Genomic DNA, 16,142 nt, shown 5'->3' on the forward strand with positions numbered 1-16,142 from the left:
GTTATATCATGAAATTTGGTCATTTTTTCACGATTTTCATAGAGTTTTGGCGACCAGGTTTTTTTACCTACTCGCAATTTTTCACTGTTTTCATAGAGTTTTGGCGACCCCGAAAAAAGTCTGGGTCGCAATTTTTTACGATTTTCGTACGGAATCTCTATCCTCAGTTTTTCGAGGGTAGCAAACATATGAGGAAATTCATGAAATTTGGTCATTTTTTCACGATTTCAGGGATTTTTTTTACGAAGTGTCAAAGTTCTCTTCGTCAAAAAAATACAGTTATATCATGATTTTTGGTCATTTTTTCACGATTTCAGGGATTTTTTTTACGAAGTGTCAAAGTTCTCTTCGTCAAAAAAATACAGTTATATCATGATTTTTGGTCATTTTTTCACGATTTCAGGAATTTTTTTTACGAAGTGTCAAAGTTCTCTTCGTCAAAAAAATACAGTTATATCATGAAATTTGGTCATTTTTTCACGATTTCAGGGATTTTTTTTACGAAGAGTAAAAGTTCTCTTCGTCAAAAAAATACAGTTATATCATGAAATTTGGTCATTTTTTCAGCAAAAATATATTTTAGGTGTCACTCGGTCCCTCGGTCCCTCGGTCCCTCGGTCAACTAACATCTTTTTGAAAATGGTGACAACATGACATTTTGACAACAACACAGGAAATAAACTTCTTCGTAAATGTTTTGTCAAGACTTCTTCGTCAATGAGTGTAAATGACCCAAAAATATATTTTAGGTGAAGAGGTGAGATCTCACCTCTTTTCTCACCTCTTTTCTCACCTCTTGAATTTTGTATAAAAGATATGATTTCAGGGATTTTTTTTACGAAGTGTCAAAGTTCACTTCGTCACTCATAACACAAAAATAGTGTATTTTAAACGAAGTGTCAAAGTTCACTTCGTCACTCATAACACAAAAATAGTGTATTTTAAACGAAGTGTCAAAGTTCACTTCGTCAAAAAAATACAGTTATATCATGAAATTTGGTCATTTTTTTCGGCAAAAATATATTTTAGGTGAAGAGGTTAGATCTCACCTCTTTTCTCACCTCTTTTCTCACCTCTTTTTTCACAAGCGTTTTACATGAATTGTACGATGTATATTTGAAATTCTAAACAATTTTGTGGCTTCTATTTCTTCTGTCAGTATGTCAAAAGTTTTCACAATATTGAATGTATCTTTATATTTCTTCTTGACATCTGAAAGAAGGAAATCGTCAGCTGTTGGATAGTTTTTGTTTAGAAATGTCAACATGTCCATTTTATCTTCTGCTGGTTTCTCTGCTTCTTTCTTTAAGTCAGCATAGTCGTTTCGCATACGTTCTATCTCTTTGACGGAGTAGTTATATTTCCTCATTGCTGCTTTACATTTAGAACATTGTGGGTTCATTTTTGCGTTATATTCTGAAACCTTACCTGCTAAAACAACTATAGCGTCAATGGTTTTCTTTAACTCAAAAGTTGCGGGTTTTATTTGTTCATTCCATACCTTACCTCTTTTATCTTTATCTCTTATCTGCCATACACATTCAGCAACTAACGAAACAAAGTTGTCGTAGGTCTTAAATTCTTCAGATTTATATATGTCAGAAACATTCTTATATACCATATCGCAGTCTTTGTCCATGACTTTGTGGTTGCAATGAAATCCAAGAAACTCATAGTTAACCTTACGTATGAACTTCTTTATTTCTACTGAGTCAGTTGCTTTGACTTCTATTTCATCGAATTCTGGAATAGTAAGCTTTTGTTGTTGTATTTCAGGAAGTTTAGGTAGATGGTCAATAATATCCTGCATTTCATAAAGATATTCTTCATTTGTTTCATCTTTTGCAGTGCAATCTAAATCTCCTTGGAGAAGTTCTTGCTTTATCTTCTGGATTTCTGTTTCGAAAGTATATGAAGAAGGAATGAAGCTTTTCATTTCTACTAACATTGAAGTTGGGTTCATGACTAACGAGTTTGGTGAAGTTGTTGCTAACATGTTCTTACAATAAAAATAAAAAAATATTTTTTTTAAAAAACTAAAATATATTTTTTATCTTAAGTAAATTCATGAAAATTCAACGGGTGAAAAAAGAGGTGAGAAAAGAGGTGAGATCTCACCTCTTCACCTAAAATATATTTTTCAATACTTTTTCAGCAACAAAATTCAACGGGTGAAAAAAGAGGTGAAAAAACAGGTGAGATCTCACCTCTTCACCTAAAATATATTTTTCAATACTTTTTCAGCAACAAAATTCAACGGGTGAAAAAAGAGGTGAGAAAAGAGGTGAGATCTCACCTCTTCACCTAAAATATATTTTTGCCGAAAAAAAATGGTTCATTTACTCACAATATTTTTGTACAAAACGACCCCAAACTTTTAACTTCTTTTCTGCAGCTTCTAATGAAATTTTAGCGAGTTCATATTCTCTAAATTCTCTCTTTAAATCTTCTTGTTCCCATTGGTCTAGTTCGTATGGAGAGTCTCTATAACCATAACATATCTCACGTTCATGTTCTATTTGTTTTTCGCACATTTTTCTAACTTCTTGTTCGAACAAAGGTTTTGCATTCTCTACTGTATCTTCGAGTTCTTCTTCATCTAATTTCTCATGAACTTTCTTGTCTATGGAGTCCATAATTTTTCCAACTGCTATACAATATTTTGGAGAAGCCCACATTGCTATATAGTTTAGAAGTCTTGGGTCTACATACGTTCCTCTAACCTGTTTGATTTCATCCGGAATTCCTGCACGAATTTTGTATAAAAAGCAATCGCCGGAATTCTGGCGATTGGTATATTCTTCACAAAATGCCTTAAAATACTCTTCCCAGGACTTATTTTCCAACAACTTTCTAAAGTCTTTCCTAAACTGCTGACACATATTTGTTGCATTTATATAACCATCCTTGTCTCTACGTAAGACTTCAATACCATTGTAAGTGCCTTTTGTGAATGTTTCGCCATTAGATTTGTTCGTGAACGTTTTTGCTTCGACTGACATTTCTGTTCTTACAATAAAAATAAAAAAATATTTTTTTTAAAAAACTAAAATATTTTTTCTGTCTTAAGGAAATTCATGAAAATTCACCTGTTGAATTTTGTATAAAAAGCAATCGCCGGAATTCCGGCGATTGGTATATTCTTCACAAAATGCTTGTTTTGAGGTCGAGCCACTTTTGGCTCCACCTCTTTTTTCAACCAAAACTCATTTTTCAATACTTTTTCAGCACTTTTCCGTAGTTATATATGAAAGACAATTCGAGATAAAAGTCATAGTACAATGGAATAATATGTTGCACACCGTTTGTTGTGAACCAAACTTGAAAGTCAGAGAAACTGTTACTAGGTGGTTCGTAGAATTTAGAAGCAAAGTCATAAAAGTCCTTACCAATACATAGAAAACTGTTGTTGCTTGAACTGAAACTTGCATGACACATGACATTTTGAGGGTCAAACACGTTTCTATAAACTGTCAAATCTGCTGGTGGAAGTATAAATTTAAATGGACCATCTGGTGGTAATGGTTCGTTCTGGTTTAGTAACCGAAGAAATTGTGCCCAAGAACGTTTGTCTACTCCCCAAAATAAAAACTCTGTATCTCTTGGAGGGTTAATTTCAATCTTTTGAAATGAAACGGTGGAGTTCATCTTGTCATATTCTAGTTTCAGATAGTATGTTCCATTTAGTAAAGAGTCGTATTTTTCTTGAAATTCCCAGTAGTATTTGTTCATTTGAGTTTGAAAGTCATTTAGAGTTTTTTCAAGACTTTCGTCGGAACGAATTGTAAAGATTTTCATTTCGTCAAATTTGTCTATGAGACCATCAGAACCTTTATACTGCCCATGAAAATATACTGCGAACATAAATGCGTTAGTTCTATTTGAAAACAAAACTCTTCAAAATCCTATTGCCTTTGCATCTGAAGGACTTTGAAGCCAACGAATTGGATAGTCAAACCTGTATGCTCGGGATGAAATTTCTTCATCTGAAATAGTCCTACCAGCATTTGTAAAGATATAGTCTAACGGTTTTGTATCTGCTACTTTTGTTCTTTGTTTTTCAACCTGAAGCATTTAATATATGTAAAAATATATTGTTTTAAAATGGTATGCCATATAGCTTCTTGGATTTGTTAAGAAGTATTTGAACGTATTTTCCATCTGTATCTCTAGTGTTTACATAAGCATAGCCCGCCTTAGTAAAATATACTTGTAATTTCCTATAGTTTACGCCGGTATAAAAGTAGAAAGAGTCTTGTTCTTCGCTATAGTAGTAAAACTCAAACGTATGCTTGCCATAGTCTGTAATTTCAATTGTTTCATCTTCTAGTTCGTCGACAAATTCGAATACAATATCTCCAAATTTGCCTTTGTTCTTATTGTTTTCAGAACGAGTGACCCAACGTAAGTTTTCAAGTCTATTGTCGTTTCTTATATGGTTTATATGGTCTACAAAAGGTAAATTGTTAGGATTCAGTATAAAATGAGTTGCAATGACAACATGTTTAAGATAGTGTTTTCCACCCATCTTCATAATAGCATATCCGTCATTTCGCTCCCATTCGCTTAAAACTCTTTTTGTCTTTTTGTTTCTGACTTCAAATGACTCACAACAGTGAATTTCATATTTCTCATCTAACAAACAAGTTTCCTTCAACTTGAGGTTCACTAACATCGAAAGGCATGTCCATAAGACGTTCTTCTTCTAACCTCTCTAGTCTGTTTGGATAATTGGCACGTGCTGTTTCCAAATCCATTTCGTAGCGAAGACCAGACAATTTGTCATAGACTTTTATGGGTCTTCCCTTCCTATATTTAAAATTCTTCGAAACTCTCCAACCATATCTTTGTAACTCTGCTTTTATTCTAGCAGACTTTCTGTCCATTCTATATGGGGGCATTTTTATAAAAATAAATTTTTTTTCTTTATTTTACATAACCGCCTGCTGCCATAAGTCTTTGACGCCAACCCATACCAGCTAATGAAGGTTGACTTGGTTTAGTTTGGAAACTAAACTTTGGTTTTGGTTTATCTTCAGTTTTTGGTTTTTCTTCTTCTATCGGTTTTTCGTCACTTTTCGGTTTCTCTGACTTTACTTCACTTGCAGGAACAGTTGTGTCGTCAACATCTTCATAAATATCATATGCCATTTGTTTTTGTTTTCCTTTCAACTTTTTGTGTTTGTTGTAAAGTTTAGAATATTTCGACTCTAAGTCAATGAGATGTTCTATAATGAACTGTTGGTCAGTGAAGTAAACTTTTCCATCTGTTGTCTCGAAAGCTCCTTCAGACTTCAATATTTTATTTGTGAGAGTCTGTTTCTTTTTGAGATACTAGCCGTTCCATTTCTATGAAAAGTGACTTTATAGTTAGGGTTTGTATTTCCAGACCTGGCACTTTCTATTATTGAATTTTTCTCTTCATCTGTAAGTTCTTTGACAGGTTTTGACAATGGTTCTGAACTTTTTTTTGTGGTGTCAAATCTACCGTTTCAACTTCTTCGGTCATTTCATCTCAGTAAAAAATTTTAGTTTGGTTTGTTTTCAACTGGTTGTTGTTGTGGAGGTGGGATGGTTCCTTTAATAATATCATTCAGTTTCACATGCAGAGCCTGACTATATGGTATCGGTTTAAATGCTGGAAGCCGACAAATCCATCTTGAACTCATTTGTCTCAATGCTGCATTGTTCATTTCATTTCAATAAAAAACTTTACATTCCCCACGTTTGAGGCGGTTGAGGTTGGTTATTGTTTACCCACTGTTGTGCATGGTTATATCCTCTGTTAAAGAATCTTTCACCTTGGTCCATATAGTGTCCTGCTTGGTTATAGTAGTCATTTGCTTTGTTATAATAGTTTCCTGCTTGTCTTCCTACATTGTCCATCCATCCTTGAACTTTCCTCTTGTTTCAGGATTTGGAATAAGATTTGTTGCATCTCGTGCTACATCCCAACCTTTCTGTATAGTTTGTATAATAGGTTGTGCTTTCTCTTTCAGTATACCTAATGTACTCAAAATCTTCCTTCCAACTCCAAATACACCTCTGGCTATTGTTCCCACTGCGGGTAAAAAATCTAGATGCGACTCCTGCTAATGCGCCAAATAAACCCATTTCTTATAGGGTAAAAAATGACGAATCCGAACAAGGACCCTATGTTTCTAAAGCGACAAAGAAAGCACTCATGATAAAATCTTTAGTTCAACACCAAATGCTTGGTTTATGGATATCTTGGAAAACATTCCGAGGTATAGAGAAGATGGACCACCATACTGGTTAATATTTGTTGGTCAAAACACAAGATACTGTGAAGCCATACCATTACAGTCCAAAGCTATTTTAGATATCTTAGCAGCTTTGACAATATTCGTTGACAAATACCATCCAACACAAAACTGACATCTGACTGTGAAAGTTCTTTCAAATCAGATGATATTAAAAACTATCTGCGTTCAAAAAATGTAAACCAATATTTCATTGTCGACCAAAACCATTCTGCTCTTGGTGTCATTGACGGTTGTATAAAAATGTTAAGAGACTTAAACCAATCACAAGGTGGTGAAGCAAATGAAATGTCATATGACGACAAATATAGACACTTCTCCATGGCAAAGATGAGACAAGTTTTAAATATTTACAATAACCGTAAACAAAAAGGTTTGGGAAACCACTCCCCCGAAGAAATGAAAAACAACCCTGACTTAGAGAAAGACTATATATTTAATAATTTAGTCAAAAGAGACAAACAAGAAAGAATGCCGGGCTTCAAACTTCAGAAAGGTGACAAAGTAAAAATAGAAATACCTAAACGCGACCCATATGAAAATACTATTGACTATGACAACAATGGGAACCCGACAGGTACTCACATTCGTGTTCGTAAAAATAGAAGAAAGTATACAAGAGAATATTATGAAGTTTTAGGCAAACATGGCAAAATGTACACACTGCAAGCAGAAGATAAAACTACTATTGTCAGACCTCGTTTCAAACTTGTCAAAGTTCAAGGTGGTATACTTTCAAAGACAGTTCCTAACAAATATAAGACAACTCCTGACGAATATGCTAAAGAAGTTGAAAATGACGACTAAGCAATTCTATACCATGCGTAAACTGTCATGTAAGGTGGCATGTATTCTTTACTTTGTCCCGTTGTTTGCGTATATCCTGAAACGAAATGTGTATGGTTTCCTTCTCCCTGAGTGTCACTCCAGTAACAATTTATAGCAAACTTAACGTCGTCTTTAACATCATATCCTTTACCTTTTGTCATTCCTGACCAATCCCAATATCTATGCTTATGCCAACCTGCTTGAGATGTACTTAAATCTATGTAATGACTGTGTGCAGGTAAATTTTCACCTGAAATCTTTTACTTCCACCTGTTTCCTTTGAAGAGTTTGCACAATACAAAAACCTGTCGACTATTTGTTCCCATGCACCAACACCAAACATTACTTGAGGACCTCTTGCATCCATAGATGTATAAATAGAACCTACTGGGTTCATTAAATCAAACATATGAGATATTATAGGATTGTCTCTTTTGAACTTAAAATATAGTGCAACTATTTCAGGTTTCTTCTGGTTTGTGTCAGAATATTTTTATAATATAATCTTATGTTTTCAGGGTAAGTGAAGTCTTGACTATAATATTTATTTCTGTCATCTGTATAATAATATACTATTCTCGTTTTTTCTATTGCATTATATCTTTTATATCTATAATAATCTAAATATAATGTTAGCTTTTGTTCATCTACATGTGGTGTTCTGTCGTCATCTCCATAGTCATAATAATGTGGTGCTGGAGCTGGGTCAGGCAATGTCATATCTGCCATTTCATAAACTCTTAAATATTTCTTTTGTTCGTCTCCATATAAGTTTAAGTAGCAGTTGTTGTCTAATGGAACTTTAACTTGTGTACCATCATTCTTTTTATAGCTTACATACATTTCATTGTTATTTTTCGGAATGAGTTTATACCGTGTACCATTTTCTAAGGACTGTACAAACTGCCATCTAAAATATTTATTTTCTTCATTGACAGAAAAGTCACCAACAATAGTTTCAATATTTTTTGTTCCTATCAAACTTTGGTATATTTCATTGACATATGTTTTATCTGCTTTATTTTCAAGGCTAACGTTTAAGTCTGTTATTTCAGAAGATGTATGTGTATGTCCAACGTCACTTTTCCTGTTTAAGGTTTCTTGTAAGTTTGTAATATCAGATATAGAATGTGTATGAGTCTTATCTGCTTTTGTCTCTAATGTTTCCTTAAGACTTGGTATTTGATTAATATAATGTATATGAGTCTTTTTAGAATATTCGTTTTCAGCTCTTGTCACTTCACTTGACATTTTATTGTCAACATATGTTTTGTCTGCTAGTTCAGGATGAGTATGTTCTTTTGTTGCATAAGCATTGTTAGCTCTTTCTTCTTCTTTTGCTATTGCATCGTCTACATATTCTTTGTCAGCTTTGTTGTTAACATCTGCTTTCAAAAGAAGTTCATTTATAGGTTTCTCGTTTAAAGTTCCTTTTGTTGGATTTATACAGACAGTATTGTTCTTATTGTCTTGAAATAGAAACTCATCTGTTATAGGGTTTAATGTCAGTTTTAAGTCACCCCTTTCAATGACTCAGATATCTTAGAATAGTTTGAAAAGTTTGTTGTGTTCTTATTTAGAGCTTGCATAATGAGTTGTCGGTTGTGTTGTATTTCTCGCATAGACGCTGTTTCATTTGACATTTTTATTATAGATAAAATATGCTTCCAATAGAAAAAGAAAATTCTAGAGTTGCTACAACTAAACCATTAGATGAACTTTTTACTAATGTCGGTCAAAAGTTTGACTTAGATACTATAAAGCATGAAGGCTATCGTTTTGACTACCCATTAAGATGGTTAAGAGACCCATCTGTCACAAAAGCTATTGGCTTTCGAAGAATAAAGTTTGTGTCTGTAGAAGATAAAAGTTTTCCATTTATTGTAAGGTTTCATATAGATTATACATCTGAAGGGCAACGAAAAATGTGGGAAGAAATTGAGCTAATACAAGTTGACCTCTCATCTTCTCTACAGGCTGCATTAAAAAATATAGAAGATAAAATAAATTCATGTTATGCAAAATATGCTGATGAATATGCGAATACCGATAGCACACTTTATGTGAGAATTGTATATGACAAACAAAATTCACAAGTGTCATTTCAAATCTACGAAGACAATCCAAATAAAGACGAACAAATATATACAGAATTCACTGCAATGTCATGGTATTATTTGCAAAGAATGTTAAATCAGAAAGTTGAACCTCCTTTAGCAAATATCTACAGTCGATATGCAAGAGATGAACCATATTTATTTAAAGATGTTTTCGACCAAGATGCTGTGATAGTTCATGCTTCATTTTCTGGCGCCCAAAACTCTTTCTTATGCTTGGCAAATGACTTTTACGAAAAACCTACAAAGTTATACGAACCACCAAGTGGAAGTATTTCAGACTTTCAAGTATGGTTTACTACAGATGGAAGAAAAAGAATAATTCCATTATACCATGCGTTTTACTTAGAACTTAGTTTCATATACAACTACTATCGAACGGTAAAAATATAACTTTTTAATATACCGGTTGTGGTTGCCAACTTGACTGTGGTGCAGGTTCAGGCTGTTGTATTACAGGAGCTTGTTCTTCTGGTTCAGGGTCTTTAGGTATAATACCAACGAACTGACCTACTCTTTTACCAATATTTTTGACACCGTTCCATACTCTTCTTCCGACAGATTTTATTCCATTCCATATACCTCTTCCAACATTTCGAAAGAAGTTTCCTATCTTACTGAAGAAACCCATTTTACTATATGTAAAAATCTAATGTCCGCCTAGTCTCTTACGTTTCCTGTTGAGTTCCATAGCATTCTTTAACTGGAGCTCATACATTCTGTTTCTCCTCTGGTAAAACATATTCTGGGTCAACTCCTGTGTTCGCGTCATCTGCATAAAGTTGTTTATATCCCACTTCAGGGTTTGTATAAAACTCTTTCCATCTCATATTTGCATACCATGGTGGCAAACCTAACGCAGCGTCATTTGACATGGCAGTTTGCATTTGTACATCTGTTGGCACTTGACCATAGTTTGCCATTGCAGTTTGTATTCTAACTTCATTTGGAATATTCTCTGGGTTTGGTTGTCCAGGTTGCTGTGCATTCGCTAAGTTCTGTGCGTCCATTTAATATTAGATAAAAATATCTCTTACGAGTACATATGCTGAACATTTGCAGGCATTGGTTCATCTTCATATTCTCTATATCTTTCTGCCACGTCAAATAAATAAATGACACAATGGAAAAAACCTAAAACAAGTAGTCCTATTTCAAACCACATTTACTTACTAATAAAATTTCTTTATTGTGACACTTTCTCCAGTTTATAGGACCTCTCTCATATTCTATCTTGTCATATATAAACTCATAGTCATGTATGTCCTCTAACCATCTCATAACGGTTTCCAAACCACTTTTATCGGATGTGAAGTAAAAGCATGGATGGTTATGTATAACGTCTAAAGTTTCTAAAGAGTCTCTCAAAGTCCAGTCTACTTGGTATTGAAAATCCCATGTGTTATAGAACGGCGGGTCCACTATAAAGAAAACATTTTCCTTGTCTTTATATTTTTCATACAACTCTGTCCAATGACATCTCACAAACTCTATACCCTCAATATATTTTTCTATGTCCTCTTTGAAAACATTTGTATAGTTAAGATATAAAACTTTTGACATAAGTGTTTCAATGTCATGAACTCTTATAGCACCACTATATAATAGTCTAGCAGATATACTATCCCAGTCTATATATTCTGCTTTTTTCAAAACCTCTCTCACAATATTTTTGTTATCTAATGGTATACGTTCCATCTTACCTATAGGTATCTTTTCTTTTAACTCTTTCAATATATTGTTTGTGTCTGGAATATGTTTGAGACGCTCCATATAATTGTCGAGGTCATTGCATATAATCTTTGAGTCAGGAAATACGGTATGACATAAATGGGATATATAGAAACTTCCACCGAACAAATCTACAAATGTTAGACCATTCGGTAGTTTCTTAAGTTCTCTCAATATAATATCTTTACATCTACTCTTATTTCCAAAGAATAGTAACGGCGGTTTTGTAAAATTCATTTATATATAATAATAAAAATGTTTTCACCCGAAAAGTGACAGAAAAGTGACAAAACATGAAAACATATATAATTTGTGAAAAGTGACATAAAAAGTGATATTTTAAAAAGTGACACCATTAATATGATGTAAATAACAACGGTTTTGGTTTTGTCACCGGCTGGTCGGCTGGGGTTCGGTCCTCCTCTTGGGTCTTGGGCAAAATTTCTTATGGGCTAGAGGGCGCAACGCGCCTGGAAGCCCCACTTACCTGACCTGACCTCATTTACACTAAACCCATACATAATGAAATAAAAAAAATAAAAAAAATAAAAAAATAAACTTTAAAAATTCATGTCTTACATTTTTGAATAATTTATTTTTTAATTTGTATGAAAATGAGTGTCAAAACTAACAACGTTAAAAAATTGGGATTCACAAATGAGGAAATAAAGGATATATTAGAGGAAGCGGGTTATGAGGTTAGTAAATATTATTTAAAGAAATTGTCAAAAATTCGCCGGAGTTTTTAAATGAGTTTGATTATGATAGAAAAATGAATAAAGATGATGTTATAAATTTCTTATATCCCACATCTGAAGAAAAACCTAAAGAACCTGATGTTTTCCCTGAATATTATGAAGAACGGATTAAAGATGATGAATATGATGAAATTGAAAGACTGGAAAAAATAAGAGATGAAATAGATGAAAAAATTAAGGAATTAAGAGAAGTTGAAAAATATAATGAAAATGAAGTAGAGGGTTTAATGAATATCCCAGCTTCAGAATCAGCAGTTCAAAAATCTCATGAAGAAAGATATAAAAATTATGTCTCAGAATCAACACAAAATTATTAGATGGTGAAAATAGACGAAACACTTTCAGAAGAAGGTACTTAAATTTATTCATAAACATAAGTTACAATTTATTGACGATGGGATTATCCATGTATATTACTTTACCTCCTCTTGATTCTGAAAAAATTCAAAAAGCACTGAAAAATGTAACATATGCAACAAATACGATTAAGAAAGAAGACCATGATATTTACACAAATTATTATTTAAATAAATGCACAGGTGTTGATAAAGTTTTTGATTTGTTAGATAAAATATCAAAAGAAACAATTGGTACATATAATTTTATTTGCGATTGTGGTTTCATTATTGAAGATACCAATAATGTTTCATATGAAAGAACAGCACCGAAGGAAGATGAAGTTGAAAGGTCTATACCATTCATTATTAAGAACATAAAAGATATGAAAACGTATAAGCATTATATTTATTCATTTATTTCAGAAAAAATGGAAGCAACCCATAAAACATCATCTCATCATTTTATAGCTATTCATACATTCCTTTTCAAAGTTGTGAAATTAAATAAGACAGGAATTAGATTTAATGTATCAGGGTACGCATTCTTGAGTAAATTAAAATGTATTCGTCACGTCGCGGATGATAAAAATTTATGTGTTCTTAATTCATTTTATGGGCTTTAGCCCTGGACTTTAAAAAAATAAACTTTATTTTTATTTATTTTTTTAATTTTTATTCTTACATAAATGAACAAAAATGGAACAGCTAAAATGAATGATAATCAAATTAGAGCAGAAGGTAGAAGGTTATTTAAACGCTTCTATAACATTCCTGATGGTGTTAATCCTAAAACTCGTAGAAGCTATTTAAATGAAGCAATAGATGCATATGAAGGGTTTGACATTTTCATCAGAAAGTGAGAGGTTAGCAAGAATGTTAAACGTTAATATTGATTTTTATTATTGTGACCCTCAACCAGAAGACGTAGACATTAACAAGGTAGACTTTCCATTAGTGGAATCAATAATGATAGATCCAGAATTTGAAACAGTAAATATTTTATTAACACAGAGTCCATGTGGAAAACTTCACGCTGACAGAATAACAGACGTTGAAGCACTCACCGGCTATAAAGTTTGTCCATATTGCAAAGAAGAAGTTTATTCTATCCGTGATGATCCAGAAAGGAAAAACCAAAGAAGATTTTTAAAACATTGTGAGAAATGTAAAGAAAATAATGGAAGATTAATTCAAGACGTTCAATTGCAAAACACACAACAACCATATGCACCACATATCACGAAACAGAAGATATATCAATGGCTATTAGCACATAATTTGCAGGAATATTATAAACCAACAAGATATTATATTACTTTTGACTTCGAAACATTAGAGACTAAAGAAGAACTTCAACTTTCTGAATGTGCAACTTTGAACGCTTACTTAAAACCATTTATGGTATCATCAACTGTCAAAATAAAGCCGCAAAGCGGCGAGGTCGTAGACCGTGATAAAACATTTACGAGGAATTTTTGCTTAACTTCGAGTGATTCTTTTATTTCTGATTGGATTGAGTTTTTATTTTCAACCTGTTCATTAGTTGCTAAATCAAATATTGAACAATATGAAGAATTAATGAAGCCGCAAACGGACCAAACGGCGGGGACTTTGTCTCATACATTAAATGAGAAACAAAAGGAAGCAATGAAAGAGCTTTTAGATGAAGAATTTAATAAAGTGAATATCATAGGTTTTAATTCGGGAAAGTTTGATTTAAATTTAATTCTTCGTGATTTAAACACTGCAAAATGGAAAATAAAATCAATGCTGGGTTCATCTTCTCAATTTAAGCAAATCATTGTAAAGAAAACAAACTGTCCATATGAATTAGATTTATTGACATCAGAAATTATATAGCGGGTGGGACATTAGACCAATTCACTCAAGATTTCGGAAACAATAAATCACGTGTTAAATCCTTTTTCCCTTATCAATTCATCACGTGGGAAAATTACGAAGATGAATTATAAAAAGGAACCATTCACGAAAGATTCATTTTATTCAGCATTAACTCAAGAAACTATATCCGATAGATTATCAAATATATCTCAATGATGCTAAAAATTTTAGAATAGATTAGAATATTTTATTCATTATTGCAATAAAGACGTTGAAATTATGATTGACCCAATTGATAAAATTATTGAAGAAACATTTGTTTATAAAATTGACATGCTTCATAATCTTTCTTTATCATCGAATGCATCAATGATTCGTTACGCGTTAGCATATAAGAACTTCAATCCTAACGAAACATATCCAGAAGAAGAAAATGTGGAATCAAGTTTTGAATTAACGAAAAAGTATTGGAAATATAAAATTGAATCATATAAGAAACAAGATGAAAAAGCAGAAAGGGATACTAAAAACAATGTTTCAATGAATGACTATCAATACTATCACGATTTAATCCTTTCATCTAAATGCAAAATGTGTGGTAAAGCGTTTACATATGCTAATAAACCAACATTGGATAGAATCGATAATGAAAAACCACATACCAAAGAAAATTGTCAGTTAATGTGTTGTTATTGCAATGTCGTAAAATCAAATAAAGATGAAGATGTTCAACGTTTAAGAATCAATTTAAGAAATTATGCATTAAAAAATAATTTACCAATGACTTTAGATTCAGTTGAAGCTTATCACATTCTCCGTAATGGAATTACTGGTGGTCTATCAAATGTTCAACATCGTGTTAATCTTAAAGGAATCACGCACATTAATAAACTTTCATATAATCCAGAAACTAAAACTGTATCAAATGAGGACACCACCAACATTATGACTCATTTTGTTGGTGTTGATTTTAATTCATTATATCCTTCATCATTTTCATCTAATCCTCATGATTTCATTCAATATACTGACCATAAAATGTATATGCCGGGAAGATTGAATGGTGTTATCATTTGTGATACAGCAACAAAGAAAGCAAAAGCACTGGGAATAATTAGAAAGAAAAATACTTTATTCGTGGCTGAAGTAAAGGGTCACATTGATGAAAAATACATTAATGATTACATAAACTTTTTACCAATAATAAGAAACTTAGATATTATCACAGATGAAAAAACAATTGGCAGTTTTATGTATAATTACATGAAATCAAACAATCTACCAGTTGACCAGAAACAGAGGAAATTAACTCAGTTAGCATCAACACACAACCAATATCAACCATTTTCTTCTTATTATCTTTGGTATCTAATAGACAGATTTCATTTTATCATTGATGATATTCAATCAATTTTAACATTTACGAAAAACACTTGCTTTAATGAATTTGCGAACGAATTTATGAACGAAAGACAAAAGGCTGAATTAGAAGGAAATAAAGGAAAAAGTTTATTTTGCAAGATTTCACTTAATGGATCATATGGTTACGATGCAATGAATACACAAAATTACGCAAAGACTAAAATAATGAATGCACAGAAGGCACGCGTTGCATGTATGTCAAATAAGTTTAAAAACATAAGAGAAATAGGTGAAGATACGTATCAAGTGATGCTTAAAGATAGATTTTATAGATGTGATACATGTTTACAAGAGGCATTCTTCACTTTAGATAACGCAAAATACTGGTATTTGGTTTTCATTTATGATTTTATGTATAAATGCATGAATGTTAATCGTTTTCATTTCATTGAAGGTGATACTGATTCATCTTATTGGGCAATCGCTGGCGACCCAAATCTTCCTAACACTCAAGCATTTCAAGCAATTGTTACTGATAAACAATTTTATGATAAAAACATTTACAAATTCGCACCTTTTGATTTCTTTTGTTTTAATGAGAAATTTAAACCTAAATTAAAGAATAAAGCTGAAGAAAAAGCACATGAGAAGAAGTTATTGGGTTTAGCAATTGAGAAACAAGGTGATAACATGGTTGCTTTATGCCCTAAGTGTTATACATCATTCAACGGTTCAATTGATGGAAGTGATTTTAAAAAGATTGCACAAAAAATGAAAGGAGTTAGTTTACGACAAAATAAACAATTAACACCTAAAAATTATTTGGATATAATAAATGATAAAGTGATATTTGATGGTCAGAATATTAATTTACAACTTAAA

The 16,142-nt window shown here is 32.3% G+C and overlaps 8 protein-coding genes and 2 pseudogenes across 10 annotated transcripts, besides 2 other annotated features; 3 read left to right on the forward strand and 7 right to left on the reverse strand.

The window, feature by feature from the left end:
* Nucleotides 1–7,372: part of a mobile genetic element that runs on past the window's edge.
* TVAGG3_0454940 (organellar and viral DNA polymerase type B) lies at nucleotides 1,402–1,996 on the reverse strand (the record flags this gene model as incomplete). Its single annotated transcript, XM_051234789.1, has 1 exon — nucleotides 1,402–1,996. A coding segment is annotated over one exon (595 nt), but the record flags the coding sequence as incomplete, so codon positions are not given.
* Nucleotides 2,340–3,002, reverse strand: TVAGG3_0454950 (uncharacterized protein; the record flags this gene model as incomplete). The annotated part of the gene is made up of 1 exon (XM_051234790.1): nucleotides 2,340–3,002. The coding sequence occupies one exon, from the start codon at nucleotides 3,000–3,002 to the stop codon at nucleotides 2,340–2,342; it is 663 nt and encodes a 220-aa protein (XP_051104520.1).
* Nucleotides 4,100–4,675, reverse strand: TVAGG3_0454960 (His-Me finger endonucleases family; the record flags this gene model as incomplete). Its single annotated transcript, XM_051234791.1, has 1 exon — nucleotides 4,100–4,675. The coding sequence occupies one exon, from the start codon at nucleotides 4,673–4,675 to the stop codon at nucleotides 4,100–4,102; it is 576 nt and encodes a 191-aa protein (XP_051104521.1).
* TVAGG3_0454970 (phage tail repeat-like family) lies at nucleotides 4,927–5,151 on the reverse strand (the record flags this gene model as incomplete). The annotated part of the gene is made up of 1 exon (XM_051234792.1): nucleotides 4,927–5,151. The coding sequence occupies one exon, from the start codon at nucleotides 5,149–5,151 to the stop codon at nucleotides 4,927–4,929; it is 225 nt and encodes a 74-aa protein (XP_051104522.1).
* On the reverse strand, nucleotides 5,529–5,693 carry TVAGG3_0454980 (uncharacterized protein; the record flags this gene model as incomplete). Its single annotated transcript, XM_001280126.1, has 1 exon — nucleotides 5,529–5,693. One exon carries the CDS (start codon nucleotides 5,691–5,693, stop codon nucleotides 5,529–5,531), a length of 165 nt encoding a protein of 54 aa, XP_001280127.1.
* On the forward strand, nucleotides 6,223–6,850 carry TVAGG3_0454990 (annotated as a pseudogene). Its single transcript has one exon. A coding segment is annotated over exon 1 (628 nt).
* Nucleotides 7,373–8,052: 680 nt separating the features above from the next.
* On the reverse strand, nucleotides 8,053–8,755 carry TVAGG3_0455000 (annotated as a pseudogene). Its single transcript has one exon. A coding segment is annotated over exon 1 (703 nt).
* An 18-nt stretch (nucleotides 8,756–8,773) lies between these two features.
* TVAGG3_0455010 (uncharacterized protein) lies at nucleotides 8,774–9,622 on the forward strand (the record flags this gene model as incomplete). Its single annotated transcript, XM_051234793.1, has 1 exon — nucleotides 8,774–9,622. The coding sequence occupies one exon, from the start codon at nucleotides 8,774–8,776 to the stop codon at nucleotides 9,620–9,622; it is 849 nt and encodes a 282-aa protein (XP_051104523.1).
* Nucleotides 9,623–9,626: 4 nt separating this feature from the next.
* On the reverse strand, nucleotides 9,627–9,860 carry TVAGG3_0455020 (serine threonine-protein phosphatase family; the record flags this gene model as incomplete). The annotated part of the gene is made up of 1 exon (XM_051234794.1): nucleotides 9,627–9,860. One exon carries the CDS (start codon nucleotides 9,858–9,860, stop codon nucleotides 9,627–9,629), a length of 234 nt encoding a protein of 77 aa, XP_051104524.1.
* A 1,944-nt stretch (nucleotides 9,861–11,804) lies between these two features.
* Nucleotides 11,805–16,142: part of a mobile genetic element that runs on past the window's edge.
* Nucleotides 15,162–16,050, forward strand: TVAGG3_0455040 (DNA/RNA polymerases family; the record flags this gene model as incomplete). The annotated part of the gene is made up of 1 exon (XM_051234795.1): nucleotides 15,162–16,050. A coding segment is annotated over one exon (889 nt), but the record flags the coding sequence as incomplete, so codon positions are not given.

This window comes from Trichomonas vaginalis, chromosome V, assembly GCF_026262505.1.
Source record: "Trichomonas vaginalis G3 chromosome V, whole genome shotgun sequence".
Classification (NCBI taxonomy): Eukaryota; Parabasalia; order Trichomonadida; family Trichomonadidae; genus Trichomonas; species Trichomonas vaginalis.